This window comes from Anabrus simplex, chromosome 3 (assembly GCF_040414725.1).
Source record: "Anabrus simplex isolate iqAnaSimp1 chromosome 3, ASM4041472v1, whole genome shotgun sequence".
Classification (NCBI taxonomy): Eukaryota; Metazoa; Arthropoda; class Insecta; order Orthoptera; family Tettigoniidae; genus Anabrus; species Anabrus simplex.
In genome coordinates this window covers 76,038,747-76,060,942 of record NC_090267.1, presented here as the reverse complement: position 1 = coordinate 76,060,942, position 22,196 = coordinate 76,038,747, and the positions used below count along the sequence as shown (strand labels likewise).

The following is a 22,196-nucleotide window of genomic DNA, read 5'->3' as shown; positions in this document are numbered from 1 at the left end:
ATCTAGCATGGGGGATTGGTACAGGGTCCCACCAGCCTCGTGAGGTCAGTCGGTGGATTAGGACACGTAGAACATCATCGGCGTTCAAGTATAAGACCCACGGGGTTACACGTGTTATGTTACTTAGAAATAGAACAGGAAACCTGGAACTGTGGCAATTATCTACCTTATTTCTTACAAGTTGCTCTTTTTTCGTTTTAGGCTGTACGTGATCGTGTTGAACGGCATCAAAGTAGAGAAGTGCGAAAGAGAGCAATTGCAACCTTGGAGTCTATATCCCCGAAGAAAAGGAAACTGGACCAAGTCACAAATACAGAGCCCATCTGTGAACTCTCTGATATGGAACTGAAAGACGAAGAAATTAAAAGACTGAAAACAGAAATAGAAGTCCTAAAGAAGAAAAATGCAGTTCAAGAAATTGCCTTAAAAAGTGTGATGCAGCCCTTAAAAAGGCCAAAGCTGTAAGGCACATGTTGCCAAGCAAGAGGAAATTATCCAGAACTCTGAAAGAACGTGTCGTGAGGAAGAAAATGGAAAGTGTTCTGTCTAAGTGTTTCACTCCCGGACAAATTCGCTGCTTGTTACGAGGCAACAAACGAGTAAGATGGAGCTCCGAGGATATTGCCAACGCACTGACTTTAAAGGCCCTTTCTCGAAAGGCTTATACCTATTTCAGAAAGCGCAACATTGCTTTGCCGTGTCGTGCTACGCTTCAGAATTGGACTAGGAATTTTTGAGTGCAATCCGGGTGTTTCGGAAGAAGTTCTTTCAATTTTGAAAGTTAAGGCCCGTACATTTAGCGAGTTAGATAAAAAAAGTGTGTTGTGCTTTGACGAAATGAACACAGATGGCCGTATCTGTTATGATGCCTCGGAAGACAGAATTTTAGGACCTCACAGCAATGTTCAAGTTGTGATGATTCGCGGTTTGTGTAAATCTTGGAAGCAACCACTTTATTACGATTTTGATGTGACAATGAACAGCGAATTGGTCCAAGATATAATAATGAGAGTTGAAGATTTAGGGCTACATGTCGTGGCGGTAACGTGTGATATGGACGGAAAGAATTCAAAAGTGTGGAACGAACTCTGCGTCAACACATCAAAAACTTTTTTCATAAATCCAGCGGACAAGGAAAGAAAGATCTGGGTTTTTTATGACGTGCCTCACTTACTTAAGCTCCTTCGAAACCACTTTTTAGATGAGGGGGTAGTTTTGCCCGATGGAACTGAGATAACGAGGAAGATAATTGAGGACGTATTAGATAGCTAGAAAGGCGATTTATCTATTACGCATCACATATCAGAAGCTCACATCAGTGTCACAGGTCGAGCGCGACAGAATGTAAGAATGGCTGCGCGCTTGTTTTCACACCGTACAGCTGAAGCATTGAAGTATGTTCTAGGTAAGGAACGCGAGAGCATTTTCTTTGAATTAGTGAATGATGTTTTCGATGTTCTGAATTCTCGAGTTCCCTTTGACCATGGTACACCTCTCCGTAGCGGATTCGGTCTCAATCTTGCGAGCCAGGAGAATACATTAAGAAGGTTCATGGACGTTTGCCGTGGCATGCGCTTTGGAAGTAGAAAAGGTTTGTTGCCGTTTCAAAAGGGATTTCTCATCTCCATCACATCACTTCTGGGACTGTTTCAAGAAATCCGAGAAGAGAATGGAAGATACATCCTAACATCTCGACTAAATCAAGACTGCCTAGAAAATTATTTTTTCGAGAATTCGAGGTCTTGGTGCCTTTTATAACAACCCTACAGCACTTCAGGTGAAACACAGGATTCGGCTTCTTATCTTAACAGGAAACTCAAATGACATACCCTTATCAGGAAGTACATCAGTTGCTGAAGAACGAAATAGTACTTCTGTGGCAGACGTTGAAACACGGGACGAGGAAACAGATGAGGAATTCTTCAAATTCATAAGTAGTGAACTGTGCATTGAAGTAACAGAAGAACGCCCAGCGAATATTATACGTAGTTCTGACATTGAAGACATTAAAGAAGACGAAGAAGAGTTACTGAGTAAAGTCCACGAGTTAGGGCAGAACTGTTCTAATAATGAGGACGTTTCTCCCGATACTGTCCAGTACATGGCGGGCTACCTCGCATTTAAGTGCCGAGCGATTGATAAATCCTTGGGATCACGAACTGAAATGTGCCCGATTCCTGGGGCAAGTTCTAATTCCTGGATATCTACTGTTTCTCGAGGGGGCCTTTTTACTCCGACAAAGGATTGGGTGAGCACAGTCAAAAAATTCGAAATTATATTTGCTGTTTTTCATGGACATGACAGTTCGAAGTGTGACAAAGTGATTAAAACTTTGTCTTCAGTCATTAAATCGAAGTTTCCTCAGGTGCATGAAAATATAATTCATTTATATACAAGGACGAGGACATTTATTCGTATCAGGCATTTGAATAAGGAAAGGCAGTTGCAAGCAGCAAAGAAATATGCCGCAAAGAAGAATCTGATGTGGACTGCATCTCAGCCAGTAAAATAATGAGGATACCCTTCACTCTCCTGCATACAGGTATGTTCGGTTTACTGCAAATTAAATTAAATTAATGCATCGTGGCCGTGGAACTTGTTCAACTGTATATAGTACCGTATTACCGTATTAATTTTGTATGCTATGTATTTGTGTTTTTAGTTTACACATTTTTAAAACTTGTAAATTACGAAAGTAGTACGTTCTCCCAACCTACACAGCATGCGCAGTCTCAAGGCTATCCGCCAGTTGACGTCACGCGCGAGCGACCAATGGCAGCTTCCATTGCCGGAATGGCCCCCCCTGGAGCAAACGCCTGAAAAGCCAACATCTAATTTTTGATCTGATCATTTTTTCCCTGAAGGCAGCTTGCGCACCCCACTAAAAGTACTCCTAGAGGTATTCGTACCACAGTTTGAGAACCACTGCTGTAGAAGATCAAGTTTTACTGTACATCTGGAACTCCTGCTGGACGGACACTTCACTTTTAGGCCACATTTCAATAAACTAAAGCTTAAATCAGATAATGGTTCACAGTGTAGGTTACTGCAGTCACGTCCTAGTTTGTGAACCATGGGCAATGCCTCATTGGCCTAGTAAGTAGTCTTGAGAGTCATTATACCAATTGCTATGGAATAAGGACGGGCATTTCAGTCATATTCTGAGTCATGGCCCTCCTTGTGCTCAGGCAACTAGGACTATATAATCCACCGGTTGTATCTAACCCATTAGAGAAGAGATTCTCACTGTACTATGCGTAAGTATCGTGCTTCACAGAATTTTCACCGAGCATGCTCAGAACGTCTCATGCAAGCCTCAAACCTTTGGGAGTAACAGAGTCCAAATTACATTTGGCAGGCGAGGGACTCATTAGAAATAGCAGAGCGAATGAAATGGAGTTCAATGGGGAGCTATCAATACTAATGGGGCTTATGGCTTTGCTTATCAAGTAAGAATTAATTTTTAAAATGTTCTCATCTTGCAAAACACGCGCAGACCAAGCTGCTTGCTCTCCAAGATTTACTATATACCTGTATATATATAAATGTGAAATATCACTCATTTACTCCTCATATCTCAAGAACCACCAAAGAAACTAGAGTGATTTGGCATAGAGGTTCCTCTCAGGTCATAAGTAACAGCTAGGAAATCTTTTGATAAATTCAGCTCTGAAGGAGGTAAAAACACAGAAAATGGGCAATGTTTCAGAACAATGTTTGGCAGCATTGATAGCACATGAGCTGCTATAATAATTCATTTTTATGCTGTTGGCACACATTTATATCTTGTCATAACACTCTGTTGTGCAGGTAGACTGTATTTTGAGATGAAGCAGTTGGGACTCCGCTTCATGATTTATAGTATGCATGGGAATTCAATGGTTCGCAAACCATAAGTGGTTCTTGATCTTCATGCAGACTACAAGAGATGGCTCTGAGGGAACCCAATGTTCTTCACCCGTCACTCTTCCTTAATAATTACAATTCAAAATAAAAAGATGATCCACTTATTAACACACTCTATTATTGATGTAATTATATGAACATCAAGACATTGTTTAAATCTTTAACTACTATAATTAAGCACCTCAATACACGTCACCTGGACGTAATCTTAACTGGATGAACTGCAATTAACTATTGTCTTTCACAACAAGAGACCACAATGTTTTAATGCCGCATGTTTCATTAATTTTAAAGACTAGGTTTCACGACTTGTTTTGTCCAGCTCCATGGATAAATAGTTAGCGTGCTGGCCTTTGGTCACAGGGGTCCCAAGTTCGATTCCCGGCAGGGTCAGGAATTTTAGCCATAATTTTGCTGGCACGGGGACTGGGTGTATGTGTCGTCTTCATCATCATTTCCTCGTCATCACGACATGCAGGTCGCCTACGGGAGTCAAATCAAAATACCTGCACCTGACGAGCCGAACATGTCCTCGGACACTCCCGGCACTAAAAGCCGTACGCCATTTCATTTTACTACTCGTTTTATTGTTGGTCATGAAATGTCATCTGAAGTTGAAGAAATTGAAGAAAGGAAAGAATGCAAAAAGATGGGATCTAGACAAGTTGAAAGAAAAGAGTGTGAGGGATTGTTTCAAGGAACATGTTGCACAAGGACTAAATGAAAAGGCTGAAGGAAACACTATAGAGGAAGAGTGGAGAGTCATGAAAAATGAAGTCAGTAGGGCTGCTGAAGAAATGTTAGGAAGGAAGAAAAAATCAACTAAGAATCAGTGGATAACTCAGGAGATACTAGACCTGATTGATGAACGACGAAAATACAAGAATGCTAGAAATGAAGAGGGCAGAAAAGAATACAGGCGATTAAAGAATCAAGTGGATAGAAAGTGCATGGTAGCTAAGGAAGAATGGCTGAAGGAGAGGTGCAAGGATGTCGAAGGCTGTATGGTCCTGGGAAAGGTAGATGCTGCATACAGGAAAATCAAGGAAACCTTTGGAGAAAGGAAATCTAGGTGTATGAATATTAAGAGCTCAGATGGAAAACCACTTCTAGGGAAAGAAGACAAAGCAGAAAGATGGCAGGAGCATATCCAACAGTTGTATCAAGGTAAAGATTTAGATAATTTGGTTCTGGAACATGAAGAGGCTGTTGATGCTGATGAAATGGGAGACCCAATTTAGAGGTCAGAGTTTAACAGAGCTGTGAGTGACCTCAATAGGAACAAGGCACCTGGAATTGATGACATTCCCTCTGAATTATTGACTGCCTTAGGAGAAACCGGCATGGCAAGGTTATTTCATTTAGTGTGCAAGATGTATGAGACAGGAGAAGTCCCATCTGATTTTCGGAAGAATGTTGTTATACCTATTCCCAAGAAAGCCGGTGCTGACAGGTGTGAAAACTACCGCACCATTAGTTTAGTATCTCATGCCTGCAAAATTTTAACACGTATTATTTACAGAAGAATGGAAAAACAAATTGAAGCTGAGTTGGGAGAAGATCAGTTTGGCTTCAGAAGAAATGTAGGAACACGTGAAGCAATCCTGAATTTACGTCTGATCTTAGAGGATCGAATCAAGAAGGATAAGCCCACGTACATGGCATTCGTAGATCTAGAAAAGGCATTCGATAATGTTGATTGGACCAAGCTATTTATGATTCTGAAGATGATAGGGATCAGATACCGAGAACGAAGAATTATCTACAATCTGTATAAAAATCAGTCTGCAGTGATAAGAGTCGAGGGCTTTGAAAAAGAAGCAGCAATCCAGAAAGGAGTGCGGAAAGGTTGCAGTTTGTCCCCTCTCCTTTTTAATGTTTACATAGAACAGGCAGTAAAGGAAATCAAAGAGAAATTTGGAAAGGGAATCACAGTCCAAGGAGAGGAAATCAAAACCTTGAGATTTGCCGATGATATTGTTATATTATCTGAGACTGCAGAAGATCTCGAGAAGTTGCTGAATGGTATGGATGAAGTCTTGGGTAAGAAGTACAAGATGAAAATAAATAAGTCCAAAACAAAAAGTAATGGAGTGCAGTCGAACGAAGGCAGGTGATGTAGGAAATATTAGATTAGGAAATGAAGTCTTAAAGGAAGTAGATGAATATTGTTACTTGGGTAGTAAAATAACTAACGATGGCAGAAGTAATGTACCCGCTCAAAGCCTGAGTCCCAACCAGCATTTATCTCAGGGAGTGTTACGGTCCGAATCCATCGCAACTAATACTCAATAAAAAAATATTTTGAGATATAAGATCTCAAACTAAATGTAAGGGCGCCATCCAATCAGTACTACAGGGTTGAACGGGACACTCTAATCTTTAACTTTAAGGCTCATCATAAAACACACAAATTATATATTCAGATCAAAGGGAAATCATGAAGGCTCCGTCCTAGGAATGGGGACGGATATTTAAACGGTCACCAAGGGTTTACTATTCTACAAGAACAAGAACCTGGAACTGTTTCCTTGCAAATGCTAAAGGAGCATTTATTTAAGTAAACAAATGAAATTTTACACACAATCAAAATCTGTTGATCCTTGATTTACCGGTAATTTGGCAAATTATTCCTGAAAATGAGTACATAATATTTGTCACTTTTGACCACCCTTCCATTTGGGTGGTAGAACCGTTGATATCTGAAGGTATCAGATTTACCTTCGTTAACACCATGACCATATTTGATCATGGACCAATAACCTGTTGGCTAAGTAGGCGCGATCACATGGACCATGTTATCGCCTCTACTTTAATTGACATGAGACCAACCCGGGAAACTACAAACTCTCCCCGGGATCCTAACCAAGATATGCTAATCGTTAGTTGAAGGAATACGACAAAGGGACTCTAACCTAATGGTCCAGATGTAGGGATTTGCCTTCATTTACACATATTAACTTAACTTATTATTTACAACCAATTGACATTATTTCGTTAATTCGCTAGCTGACTTCCCTAGTATCATCCATCAACAGCCTCCGGAATAATAAGAAAAATAAAAAAAATAAAAAAATATTTTATTAAATATTATTATTATTATTATTATTATTATTATTATTATTATTATTATTATTATTATTATTATTATTATTATTATTATTATTATTATTATTATTATTATTATTATCTGTGGAGATCATGATTATCGTAACCCGTAATCATCCTCGGACTAATATTTCAACTTTTCGCGATTTTATTTTATTTTCATCTGAAATAAATAAAAGTACCTTCGTTGATTATTCTTCTTCTCCTTCTTCAAATATTGTCATTATTATTATTATTATTATTATTATTAGTTAAAAATCTCAAATTTTTCATTTCAACTCCCAACATCATTATTATGTCCAAATTTAAAAAAAAAGTAAATTCTTCTTCTTCAAAAAAAGTAGTTATTATTATTATTATTATTATTAAAAAAAATAATTTCGCCTGTTACACGGTATTCCACTCTTAATATGTTTAACGCATAACCCCTTTTACAATTCCGATTTATTTTGGCACTAATCAATCCAGATATGATTTACTTGGAATATTATTATTATTACTTCTTTCGAGAATCTTTATTTTTATTCCCCATCTTTATAATTTGGTCACATACGTTCTCTCCCAAACAGAAATCACCAAGATCCGAATTCACATCGGTCAGGACATAATAGTATTCGAATCCGCCACCTTATTTTCGTACTGCCGTTAATTCATGGAGACCATATGCTCCTAAGACAATTCTCAAATCCCATAACACCTCGCAGTTGGGCAAATACCTCCAATCTCTGCAAGTGTTAAATTATTCCTTCCTTTTCCATTTTGAAGTCCATTTATCCATTGGAACTCTTCAAAACATTTTCACAAATTAACCCTCGGTGTGTGGACTCTATTCTGCCACTCAATACACCGGTATATAAATACAACCTCTATGTGGGCCTTAAGATCCATCTATTTCTTCATTAACATCAGTACAATTCACTTTCATTTCGGGCCGGATTTCTGTCCCACAAAACTCCAAATCTCAACTTTTGGCTCAAATCCCTCTGGATCTCAAACATAGCGTGACCATATTATAACAGTGCCTATCTCGTTTCTACCAAAATTATTTATGATTATTATGGAGTCCAAAAACGTTAAATCAAAATTAACGCTAAAAACCGGATTCACTGCACAAATTATAATTATTCACGGCACATGTGATCTCCACGTTTAAATTACTTTAATTTGCAATCATACTATCCAACTAGGCCCGTGCCTTTATTCTCAAAGATTATTATTAAACACGCCTTTACACATTACCAAATTCTAATATCCTACTTCGACCCTTGTACAGACTATTATTATTTTGTCCACTGGCGAACTTCGCGATATTTACACACAAATCAATGGACTTCATTCCGTCCCACAACAATTTAAATCACTTGGCAATCCTACCTCTGGATTATCTTAACAACATGCCTTAATATCTATAAGAGTTCAGATAACGGAAACCCACTTTGGAAGCACTTCTAAATGAATATTTACATTATCTTTATGTGAAACGTGCTCCATATTATAGCAAACAACTCAAGCACTTGAATGAACAACTCAACCCTACTATACTCTATTTAATAATCAAAATTTTGATGAGTGCTTGATCTAATCTACATATTAATTTGTCCCTTTGTCTATCTATCTTTGAATTTATACGAGCCGTAACGGCTCGTTTCACAATCAAGTTACCATGATAAAATATGATTTCCTCCCCCTAACGATAGCAATCTATAAATATATTAAAAGGTACTCAACTCTGCCATTGTAGTCTGCTAAAACCGGACGAGAAGCCATAGCCCCTCCGGTTTTTAGCAATGCATTTCACTGGTATTCATGCCAGCTTGAAGAATTAATCCTTGACCCTTTCCAACTTTACACATTTTGAATAAAAACAAATAAATTAACTGTTGCACTTTGGAATAATTTCCACCCTAAATTCTATTCACAAATTTTACACTCTCGGCCTTGTATCTAGCCCACTTAATGTAAATATACATTCTTCATTCCTTTCCCGGACACTAGGAACATGGGATACCTCGGGTTTCCCTTTACAACGGCCCGTACGCGCACTTGAATTTCCCGTCTCACGTTCATGTAGCTGACCAGGTATCAGTTTAGAATCGACGGTTTACTAGGTGACATAAACACTCGTGACCGTTCTCATGTAAGGCACTTCCTAATCTGTTGGTAGAATCTCACATTCCGTAAGTTAGGCTTTACTGAGTCCTGTCTATTTGAAACACTTCATACTAGTAGACTGCTCAAGACCGTAATATGAGCTACATCACGTCATGAATCACTGTACTATGTAACAATATAATACTTCGAACTCTACTTTGCGTAAGTACACACTCGCACCCCTGGCGTAGTCACGGCTCGAACGCTATATCAGAAGTACTTTTTGCGCACCACTGGCGTGGTCACGGCTCGAACACAATATCGGAAGTACTTGCGCGTCCTAGTGTACGACCTCATATTTATACTTGTATCCCCTCTCTTCCGAGTTCAATGGAGGTCATCCTGGGATGCACAGTCCCGATATCTTCATACGACAGTTTGCGGTTTGGCCCGTGGCTTTAATATATGATCCAATGATGTAATTATGTTCTCAAATGCTGTATACCTATTCTCAACTATTATCGTTCGCTGGTAATGGATATATTCGCGAATTTAGCTGCCGTATCCCGGCTCGGGGTTTCGCGCTCTATTGTGGCGTCCTTTGCCTTCAGCCAATCAACGAATAGCGTCCATGAATTCTCAGAATTTCACCATGCAATCTCCCGTAATTATTAACTTTATATAAGTTTTATGGTATAGTAAGGCTCCTAAATTCCACTTTATTCTGAATCGATACTTGACTTCTTTCTATCAGTTTAATCCACGGAGTTAGCCTCGCTAGTGCTTCTTACAATACGAAGTTGTCGCCTTGCTTTGGTCAAGTGAATTTTTCCATTGGTCCACCTTAACCACGTGACCGGGAAGGCTCATATTTTTTTCTTCTAGTGCCAACCCCGTGTTCCACTCCCGCAAGTTACGTGGAGATACCTCGCCATCATTTCTCAGAATTTTGCACCCGGCTCCCTGCGCTGTTGCTACTACCAAGACTGCCCCGGGCTAGGAAAACTTTGGCAACTAGTTATGCTCTCTCTTTCCCTGTTGGCACAAATTCTGAGAAACCTAATTCTGTCCCTCATTGTGTTTGTTAATCTCACTGGAGACAAGAGTCTGTGGTATGGTGAAACCTGCCATCTCGGCCTGGCCTGTTCTTACTGTATGTACAGTAAGATACTATATATTCTGACAATGAAATATATATTCCTCAATAATTCATCATAATTACAATTGCATGACGCTGATCACACCCCCACCAGGGTGCAGTAAGGAGGACATAAAATGCAGACTAGCACAAACAAGGAAGAGCTTTCTTAAGAAAAGAAATTTGCTCACTTCAAACATTGATATCGGAATTAGAAAGATGTTTTTGAAGACTTTCGTGTGGAGCGTGGCATTGTATGGAAGTGAAACATGGACGATAATTAGCTCAGAAAGAAAGAGAATAGAAGCTTTTGAAATGTGGTGTTACAGAAGAATGCTGAAGGTGAGATGGATAGATCGAATCACGAATGAAGAGATACTGAATCGAATTGGTGAGAGGAGATCAATTTGGCTAAATTTGACGAGAAGACGAGATAGAATGATAGGACACATCTTTAAGACACCCAGGACTTGTTCAGTTGGTTTTTGAAGGAAGTGTAGGTGGTAAGAATGGTAGGGGTAGACCAAGGTATGAATATGACAAGCAGATTAGAGCAGATGTAGGATGCAATAGTTACGTAGAAATGAAGAGGTTAGCACAGGATAGGGTGGCATGGAGAGCTGCATCAAACCAGTCTATGGACTGATGACTCAAACAACAACAATTTGTCATGTGTTCATCAATTTTAAGGTTAAGTGTCTGAAGGTGATTTTATTGTTAGGTTGAAACTAGTACCCCAAGGTCTTGATATTCATATACAGTAATTACATCAATAATAAAAGTTTACTGAATAGATGGATCATCTTACTTTGAACTGTAATTGTTCATCAGTACGGACCACCATGAATATTTTTTTCTAACGACTCTTCCTTAATGTAGAGCTGAGTAATAGTCGTGGTGGACAGTGGTGTGGTTGCTGTTGGAAAGTCATCGTGGCACAAGGCTTGGACTCAGAGTTCCTTCTGAACTACTCGGTGTTTGCTGGCTTATCGAGTGGTTCAGGGTTTGCCTATACATATTTCATGGTTTTATTCTGTTGGTTGAAAGTGACGGATTCTCTCTGTTTAATGTCGCAAAAATTATCACCATCCATTATTTAAATATAACAATGGGATATGTATTTACTGACAGGAGAGCAGGGTAGTAGTAAAAGTTAGGGGAGACAGTGTTTGTCTTATCTCCTGGCTTCCTGATTTAATGTACGGGCACATACAAGCATAGCCAAGCAATTAGAGTCGGTGTAGTTTACAACGTATCTTGCTATTGGAATAGTTTCAAGCCGTATTCTACAACACTGACTGATGATTCCTGTAAGAGCAAGGCCAAGACTTAGCTGTGATGTCTAAGTCCAACATGTGTAACGGTACAAGCCAAAACCTCAACTTTAAATTTCAAAAAATTATTATTATTATTATTAACTCGGCTGAATGGTCAGCGTACTGACCTTCGATTCAGAGGGTCCCGGGTTCGATTCACGGCCGGGTCGGGGATTTTAAACTTCATTGGTTAATTCCAATGGCCCGGGGGGGGGGCTGGGTGTTTGTGCCGTCTCCAATATCCCTGCAACTCACACACCACACATAACACTATCCTCTACCACAACAACACGCAGTTACCTACCCATGGCAGATGCCGCCCACCCTCATCGGAGGGTCTGCCTTACAAGGGCTGCACTCGGCTAGAAATAGCCACACGAAATTATTTATTATTATTATTATTATTATTATTATTATTATTATTATTATTATTATTATTATTATTATTATTATTATTATTATTATTATGTAAGTCATGGTTCACTGGGTTCCGTGGTTCAAATCTCGGCCACTCCATTTGAGATTTTTGCTGGACAAAGTGGAGGCGGGACAGGATTTTCTCCGGGCACTCCGGTTTTCCCTGTCATCTGTCATTCTAGCAACACTCTCCAATATCATTTCATTCCATCTGTCAGTCATTATTCATTGCCACAGATGAGTGCGACAGGCTTCGGCAGCCGGCATAATTCCTGTCCTCGCCGGTAGAGGGGGGCTTCATTCATTCCGTTCCTCACCCGGAAACAGACTGTGGTTTTTCATTTTTCATGGTATTGTGACATGTATTTAATGATAGTTATCAATCAAACATCAGTTTTTATGTGCATATGTAAGTGACATGTAAATTGATTATAGGCTAATGTACACTGACTTAGCAAATGTCATGGGATAGTCACCTAATAGCGTGTGGGGCCTCCTCTGGCCCTGCGAACTGCAGTGAGACTCCGTGGAGGTTCGTCGACAAGTCCCTGGTAGTCCTCTGGCAACTGCAACGTGACCTCGAAAATATTGTGAGATGGACAGCAGGCAATGGTATGTTGATAAATGGGGCTAAAAGTCAGGTTGTGAGTTTTACAAATAGGAAAAGTCCTCTCAGTTTTAATTACTGCGTTGATGGGGTGAAAGTTCCTTTTGGGGATCATTGTAAGTATCTAGGTGTTAATATAAGGAAAGATCTTCACTGGGGTAATCACATAAATGGGATTGTAAATAAAGGGTACCGATCTCTGCACATGGTTATGAGGGTGTTTAGGGGTTGTAGTAAGGATGTAAAGGAGAGTGCATATAAGTCTCTGGTAAGACCCCAACTAGAGTATGGTTCCAGTGTATGGGACCCACACCAGGATTACCTGATTCAAGAACTGGAAAAAATCCAAAGAAAAGCAGCTCGATTTGTTCTGGGTGATTTCCGACAAAAGAGTAGCGTAACAAAAATGTTGCAATGTTTGGGTTGGGAAGAATTGAGAGAAAGAAGAAGAGTTGCTCGACTAAGTGGTATGTTCCGAGCTGTCAGCGGAGAGATGGCGTGGAATGACATTAGTAGACGAATAGGTTTGAATGGCGTCTATAAAAGTAGGAAAGATCACAATATGAAGATAAAGTTGGAATTCAAGAGGACAAACTGGGGCAAATATTCATTTATAGGAAGGGGAGTTAGGGATTGGAATAACTTACCAAGGGAGATGTTCAATAAATTTCCAATTTCTTTGAAATCATTTCGGAAAAGGCTAGGAAAGCAACAGATAGGGAATCTGCCACCTGGGCGACTGCCCTAAATGCAGATCAGTATTGATTGATTGATTGATTGATTGATTGATTGATTGATTGATTGATTGATTGATTGATTGATTGATTGATTGATTGATTGCAGCTGACACCAAATCGTTTGCAGAACGGGCGCCAGTGCTGGTCTGTTCGTGGGTGCAGGGCCCATGGCACGGAGTCTGCGTTCCGGGACATCTCAAATATGCTCGATAGGGTTCATATCGGGGCTCCTGGGTGGTCATGGCAGTCGTTGGACCTCCGCTGCATGTTCCTGGAACCATTCCCGGGCGACGTGGGAGTGATGTGGCGGCGCTGGGTGGAGATGGTCTCCGAGCAGCTCAACATACCGCGTACCATTCAAAGTCTCTTCCAGAACAACTAGGGGGCCCATTCCATACCAGGAAAATGCACCCCAGACCATAACATAGACACCAGCACCCTGGACCACACCTTCGAGGCAGGCGGGATCCGTCGCTTCATGTGGTCTGCGCCATACACGGTGCCTCCCATAGGCATGGTGCAGTTGAAATCGTGATTCGTCCGACCATATCACGCTACGCCATTGTTCCAGTGTCCATCCCTGGTGACTGGCGACAAATGCGCGTCGTTGTGCCCGATAACGTTGGGTTAACAGTTTCACCCGTGTGCGGCGCCGGCTCCCATAACCCATTGAACCCATGTTCCTACGGATTGTCCACTGGGAGACGTGTCTAGCACGGCCTGTGTTGAATTGAGCCGTGATTTATTGCACGGTTGTCCGTCTGTCACTATTGACAATCCGTCTCAGATGTCGCCGGTCACGGTCATCGAGGGTGGCTGGACGGCCGGTCGTTCGTGTGTTGTGGACGGTGACACCCGCATTCAACCATCCACGTTACACCCTGGATACGGTTGATCGTGTGAAACCGAATTCCCGCACCACTTCCGAAATCGCACTTCCCATCCGTCTGGCACCGACCACCATACCCCGTTCGAACGGTGTCAGCTCACGACGACGTTCCATGTTAACACGTGTCACATGCACAGCCACTGCTCACAAGGTCTCCTATACAACTGCCGCTGGCACAGGGGGCGTGTGGTGCGCAGACAACACACCTGCGCATCAGTGCTCCGCTATCCCATGACATTTGCTCAGTCAGTGTATTCATTTTTTATATTTCTATCGTATATTTTTAATCATGGATGATGTACAGTATATCTATATATATTAAATAACTTGTCCTGACTGACTGATTCATCATCGCTGGGCCAAAACTACTGGACATAACGAAATGAAATTTGGGGGATACATTCATATTAAGATGTAGGTGCTCACTAAGAGAGGATTTTTGGATATTCCGTCGCTAAGGGGGTGAAATTTTAAAATGAGTGTATCTATACCTCAAAACTTTACAGATGTAAAAACTGGTATTTAGAATCTTCTTTAAAAGTAAGGAAACACGTATTTTTTTGTTTTCAGAAAATCCCAATAGGAGGGGTGAAAAAGGGTGAAAAAGGGGTTGAATGCCTTTAATCAGGATACCGGTACTTATATCTCAGAAACTGAAGATATTACAGACCTGAAAATTGGTACTTTTGATCTCTTTTAAAAATAAAGAAGCACGTATTTTTTTGTTTTTGGAAAATCCAATCAATGGGAGGGTCAAAAAGGGGGTGAATTTTTATTAAAGTGAGTGTATCTATATCTAAAATCTTCTAAAGTTTATAGGTGTAAAAATTGGTATTTTGAATCACCTTTAAAAGTAAAGAAACACGTATTTATTTTGTTTTCGGAAAATCCCAATAGGAAGGGTGGAAAAGGGTGAAAATGTGTTGAATGCCTTTAATGAGGCTACTTATATTTCAGAACCTGAAAATTGGTATTTGGGATCTACTTTAAAAAGAAACAGGTATTTTTTTAGTTTTGGAAAATCCAAATAATGGGGGTGAAAATGGGGGTGAATTTTTAAAATGAGTGTATCTACATCTTAAAACTTTAAAATTTTACAGATGTAAATACTGGCATTTAGAATCTCCTTAAAAAATAAAGAAACGTGTATTTTTTGTTTTCGGAAAATCTCAATAGGAGGGGTGAAAAAGGGATTGAATGCCTTTTATGAGGATACTTAAATCTCAGAAACTGAAGATATTACAGGCCTGAAAATTGGTATTTGGAATCTCCTTTAAAAATAAAGAAACTTTTTTTTTTGCTTTTGGAAAATCCAAATAGTGGGGGGGGGGGTGAAAAGGGGGTGGATTTTGAGTGTATCTATATATCAAAATTTTAAAAGTTTGCACATGTAAAAATTTATATTTAGAATCTCCTTTAAAAATAAAGGAACTTTTTTTCTGCTTTTGGAAAATCCAAATAGTGGGGTGCGTGAAAAGTGGGTGAATTTTTAAAATGAGTGTATCTATATCTCAAAATTTTAAAAGTTTGCACATGTAAAAATTGATATTTCGAATCTCCTTTAAAAATAAAGAAACACGTATTTTTTTGCTTTTGGAAAATCCAATTAATGGCGGTTAATCAGGAGTGACAAATTGGGGTGAATTTTTTGAAAGACTATATCTACAGAATATCTGAGAAACGTAGAATGTTACAGACGTAAAAATTGGTATTTGGAATCTCCTGTAAATGTAAAGAAACATAGGTGATTTGTTTTTGGAAACTCCTCTTAAGGGGAACTAAAAAGGGGCTGAAATTTTAAAATGAGAATTTATACAGTATATCTCAAAAAACTTAACATGTTACAGAAGTGAAAAATAATATTTTTTATCTCTATTAAAAATAAATAACCGTGTATTTTTAGTTTTCGGGAATACCACTTGGGTGGAGGGGGGGGTGAATTGACTGAAAATGGTGTTGAATTCTTTTAATTAGGCTACTGTTATCTCAAAAGTAAAGATGTTACAGACGTGAAATTTGATATTTGGAATCTTCTTTAAAAGTAAAGAAACACGTATTCTCGGAAAATCCAATGAATGGGGAGAGGGGTGAAAGAATTGAAAAATTAATTGACTTAATTGTATGAAAATACTTACATCTAATAAAAACTAAAGTTGTTAGGGCCTACAGACGTGGAAATTGGTATTTGGATCTCCTTTAAAAACAAAGAAAAACCCCTTGAATTCCTTTCATGAGGACACATAAATAAAAAACTGAAGAAATAATTGTTATTTAGAAGATCCTTTACTATTAAAGAAACAAGACTTTTTTTGCCGGAAAATTCACTTGGGGGGGGGGGGGAGTGTGAAAGTGAAGAAAGTTAATTATTTTTATCTCAAAACTGAAGGTAATAGACGTGAACATTGGTGTTTGGAATCTCCTTTAAACATAAAGAAACACGCCTTCTTTTAGTTTTTTTTGTGGGGGGGGGGGTAAATAAACTTAACGGCGGCGGGGTGTAAAAGGAGGCGAGACCAATTGATTTTACTGTTCATAATGTATTTATAAGGAGTCTCCGTTTCTCAGGCGGCTCACAGCTGGGTTCCGTGGTTCAAATCCAGGTCTCTCCACGTGACATCCGTGCTGGACAAAACGGAGGCGGGACAGGTTTTTCTCCTGATACTCTGGTTTTCCCTGTCATCATTCATTCCAGCAACACTGTCCAATATAATTTCATTTCATTTGTCACTCATTAATCATTGCCCCAGAGGAGTGCAACAGGTTTCGGCAGCCGGCATAATTCCTATTGTCGCCGCTAGATGGGGGCTTTATTCATTCCATTCCTGACCCTGACGAATGACTGGAAACAGGCTGTAGATTTTTGATGTAGTTATTCTGATGATAAACCGATCATTTTTGATCTTTCCTGGGTTCATTATCAAGAGCCATCTTTTCCTTCGGAGAACGTTCTTAGATTACAGTACATTCTCCTGGCATATAAATTAAAATTTAAACACATTTGAAATAAACGATAGGAACGAGATTGACCGTCCAATTGTTCACCTCTATAATAAGGTCAGTAATGCACGGAAGTATGTTATTCGTATCGCCAGAAATCCCGCACACTTGCCTACGCGCGACAATGGTGCTGGTCACATTCTCAACAATGACAATGGCAGCAGATGTAATTTACCCTTTCAACCCCCACCTGTAGCGGTGTCTTACCCTACAGTTTTCTTTGGGAAGCAATAAGTCATATGAGTATCATGTTTGGGTGAGAGCTGTGCTGGAATATGCACACGTACATCCATGATCTCTGATCATTTTGGACATTCCTTTCACCCTATCTAACCCCCACCTTGAACTTTGGCTTAAACGGTATCCAGAGTGTCACGGTTCATCTCAGCTACCCCAAAGACTGAGAAATCGCCACTATTATCGGTCATTTTTTTAAATTTTTACATTTCACCCCTTCCTGTAGGGGTGCTAGGGGTTTCTTGCCCCTATAGGAATTTTTCCAAATAGTAAGTTATATGTGTATCTAGTTTGGTTGAGAGCTATGCTGAAACATACACACACATTCACCCGTAATCCCTGTCATTCTCATTTTCTTTTTTCTCTCCTCACCCCCTATGCCATGGGGACTGAACTTGGACTTTTCATTTTTTAAATCGTTTATAGAAGAAGAAGAAGAAGAAGAAGAACGTTTTAAGAATCTCACCATAATCTTTACATACTGTTGGTTAGGTAACCCGCTGATCAGACTCGTCATGCGGTTTACTTACCTCCCCCTATTTCCTTTTTTTTTCACCCTTTTCACCCACCATGCCAAACTACCCATCAGATTTCATTCAAACCACTTCCTAAACCCTCGCAGGAGTAATAAGAACAAATTGTGAAATTTTCAGAGATATTTGCCCAGTAGTTTTTTAGTCCATTCGAGACATACATACATACAAACAAACAAACAAACAAACAAACAAACAAACAAACAAACAAACAAACAAACAAACAAACAAACAAACAAACAAACAAACATTCATATATATAGATATAGATTTTATATGCAGGCACATATATTCACTCTTCTCAGGAAAATAAATATCATTTGTATGCTTCCCAAGCAGCCAGCCTGTGGGCTGAAGACTTGACAGACAAAGCATACTGTGATCAGAAAGGAAAATGGAAGAGGTCCAACATTTTGAAGAATGAAGATATCAGCAAAAGAAATATTAAAATGAAGAGATCAATAGTTAACAAAAAAAGGTCAGATAGAAAAGAAGAAAGTGAGGTTCCTGGAAACAGTAAGTGGAAGTAATCCCAAGTAACCCGCTGATCACTAACCCATGTTCCCAAGTAGAGATCCCCTATGATCTTCTTTTTTTAGTTGACAGAGCGAGTTGGCCATGTAATTAGGGGCACACAGCTGTGACCTTACATTCAAGCAAACCTCACTGTCGGCAGCCCTCAAGATGGTTTTCCGTAGTTTTCCATATTCACACCAAGCAAATGCTTATTCTGTACCTTAATTAAGGCCACAGCTGCTTCCATCACACCACCTAGCCCTTTCCTGTCCCATCGTAGCCATAAGACCTACCTGTTGGTCTTGAACCCTTAAGTCTTGAAACCTCTTCGAAAGCAGATTGTGCAATTGTGCTCCTATCTTGTGGCCAGACTGCTAACCTTACCTTCCTTCTCTTCCCTTGACACCTCTGTGCAAGGCAGGAGCACTGTTTGACCAAACCTATTCCTTCTAGGTGTTTTAGCTAACTTTACTCATATCACTGAAGAAAGAATTATGTTTTTCTTTTTGCAGGGTGGTGCGTTACGAAGATCTGTCCGTCGAGCCTTATCTCGGAGTGCGGGATCTATTCCAGTTTTTTGGTTTGGACTTTCATCCCAGTGTGCAGCAGTTCCTGGACACCCACACCAAGGTGGACGTGGGTGGCGTCTCGAGTACTTACCGTAACTCCAAGTCAGCACCCTTCCACTGGAGACAAGACCTTTCTCACCTGGAGGTGCGGTCCATACAGCGGTCGTGTCACACAGCTATGGATCACTGGGGCTATATACTTGCTGCCAACAGCTCCCATCAGCGTGAATTCAATCCTCTCGGAGAGTTCCTGTTAACGTAGCATGCGTTTGACGGTGCCTTTATCTTGTCTCCTAATGTATAGGGTGGGTAGACGATGTTCCCCACTCAACGTGTTTGGTATGCGAGACTGATCAGAGACTCATTCCAACACAAGTTATATAATAACAAATCTGCTCAATGAGGCGCATTGTTGCCAATTAGCACTGATGTGGTAACAGTTCATAGATACCTGTGATGAAGCAATGTCTATGGACATACAGTACATGATGAACAGTTCTTAACTACAGACATTCACAATACTGGTTGTGAAAGATTGTTGATGAGTGGTTAAATGCAATAAAGTGGCTTTATTTTCTAGAATCGGGCTATTCCAAATATCTGATGCTAGACACGCCTTATTTTAAAGGCTCGTAGCATAGAACATTGGGCACAAATTGTTTATAAGCATTTCATGGCATGTAGGCCCTGGTGATATGAGAGCGTCTGTTACGATCTGCTCCGAGTGCTATTTAGTCACTTTAAACTGCTACTCTGTTGTTGTTGTTATTATTATTATTATTATTATTATTATTATTATTATTATTATTATTATTATTATTATTATTATTATTATTATTATTATTATTATTATTATTATTATTATTCAAAAGTCTAATCTTAGAACATTTCCACAAAGCTGTTCAAGATAAAATTTTAAAATTAAGTACATTATTATTATTATTATTATTATTATTATTATTATTATTATTATTATTATTATTATCTGATAGGATAATGGAAAATAATGTTTGACATGACAGCAGTAACGACAAATTTAGCTGTAGATGGGTTTATACTAGAGGAAAACATATCAGCTAGGAATTTCATTTGTAGACATATCATGAAATGCCAGCAGTGGTATAGACACTGCATGACACAGCAGATGATTGGCACAGCTGTCTTAAATGGTTTTTCTTAAAATAAATTTAACATTTTGTAATTTTTAAGGCAGTGTAGTTAACATCATCGGACATAGAGAAGAGAAAACTAGAATAATAGACAGATTTCATAGACCGGCATGACATATGCATCATGTCTTCATTGAGACGAAAAGATGTGGCTTCCACTCCAAAGGTTTTTGCATCCTCTCAAATGACAAAATATGGGCAATAATCTTTAAAATGTTTCTTTTTTTAAATACATTTTATCAACAACTTGGTAAGAAAGAAATTTAATTGCTTGGTAGATTTCAGGACAAACCCAATGTATACTCATCAACAAAAGTTTTGTGTAATAATATTTGGACAAGTACAACTCAAGAATTTATTTTAAGGATATATAAACCTGACTACCTAGGTGTCAATACAAGGAAGGGTCTTCATTGAATTAATTACATTAATGAGGTTGTAAATGAATCTCTTCATATGGTTATGAGTTTATTGGGGGATTGTAGTAAGGATATAAAGGTAAGATCTGGTAAGATCTCATTTACAGTATGGTTCCAATATATGGAACCCTCACCAGAATTACTTGATTCGAAAACTGAAAAAGATCCAGAGGAAAGCAGCGCTGTTTGTTCTGGGTTATTTCGGACAAAAGAGTAGCGTTGTGAAAATGATGTAAACTTTGGGCTGGGAAGACTTAGAAGTAAGGAAATGAGTTACTTGACTAAGCAATATGATCCGAGCTGTCTGTGGACAAATGGCAAGCGATAACATTAGTAGATAAATGAGCTTGAATAAAGTTTTTAAAAGTAGGAAAGATTATAATATGAAGACAAAGTTGGAATTCAAGAGGACAAACTGGGGCAAATAGATGTTTATAGGAAGAGGAATTAGGGTATGGAATAATTTACCAAGGAAGATGTTCATTAAATTTCTGACTTGTTTGAAATTAAGAAAAGACTTGGTGGACAATTAATAAGGAATCTGCCATCTAAATAACAGTGCTAAATACAGAACACTGATGCTTAGTGTCTGGCTCCATGCCTAAATGGTTAGCATGCTGGTCTTTGACCTGAAGGTCCTGGGTTCTATTCCCAGCCAAGTAAGGGATTTTCACTTTTGTTGGTTAATTTTGATGGTTTGGGTGCTGGTTGTGTGTTTTGTCTGCTGAAACTCCATCAATTCTGTGGCTACATCATTAATGGGAATGTTCTCCCCTTACATTGTACAGTTCATCTGCCCATCAAGGCATATTTTGTATTAGGTCATGAAGAGTTTCCTGTGGCAAACAAGAAAGTTCCATTCATGATCAATGGGATTCATTTTGAACGATGTTATTCACTTGAAGACAGTGGAGAACATCCACATGACAGTGGGGTCCTGCATTATCGTGGTGCTAAAATGAAATTATCCCACATAGCTCATCTAAATGACACCACAATGGATGCAGAATTTCCATGACATTTCATTCAAGTTGCCAACAATAGGACATTACAGAGTTCAGTGACCCATCGTAATGCCACCTCAGAACTTGATAGATGCACCACCATATGCAAGGATATCTTGTACAAGATGGTCTTGATGGTGGCACCCCTATTGCCTCCACACCATAGTGTGCCTTGTACCAAGGCTTAATGATATCCTGGTTTTATTCCAGAAGCAAATGCAGTATCACTCTTCTATCATCCAGTGTTGGTGAGGTAGAGCCCAGTTCTGTTAATGAGCACAGTGCAAAATATCGTAGGAACCTCCTGAAGTGAAGGTTTATCTCGTGTAGGCTTCTGTGTATAATCTGAGCAGAGAAACCCTGTGGTTTGAGCAAGATCACACTGGAGAGTCCTGGTGGTGTAAGTGGGATGTTATGAGCTGCAGGTAGCAATCATCACGTGGTATTGTGACCCGGGACCTGCCATGCACATTTTGGTCTCTCAGTTTCATATCTATATCCTGGACACATCACTTAGGTTCATATTGTTGCGTGCCTATGCAA

The 22,196-nt window shown here is 39.3% G+C and overlaps 1 protein-coding gene across 1 annotated transcript in view; it reads left to right on the top strand.

Moving 5' to 3' along the window:
* The window catches only part of LOC136867023 (carbohydrate sulfotransferase 5-like), a 39,707-nt gene extending 20,366 nt beyond the window's left edge, over positions 1 to 19,341 (top strand). The window contains exon 6 of the mRNA XM_068226796.1: positions 19,005 to 19,341. Coding sequence (XP_068082897.1) covers positions 19,005 to 19,323 — 319 coding nt within the window. The 3' untranslated portion in view covers positions 19,324 to 19,341. The remainder of the gene's footprint in view (positions 1 to 19,004) is intronic.
* Positions 19,342 to 22,196: the final 2,855 nt, after the last annotated feature.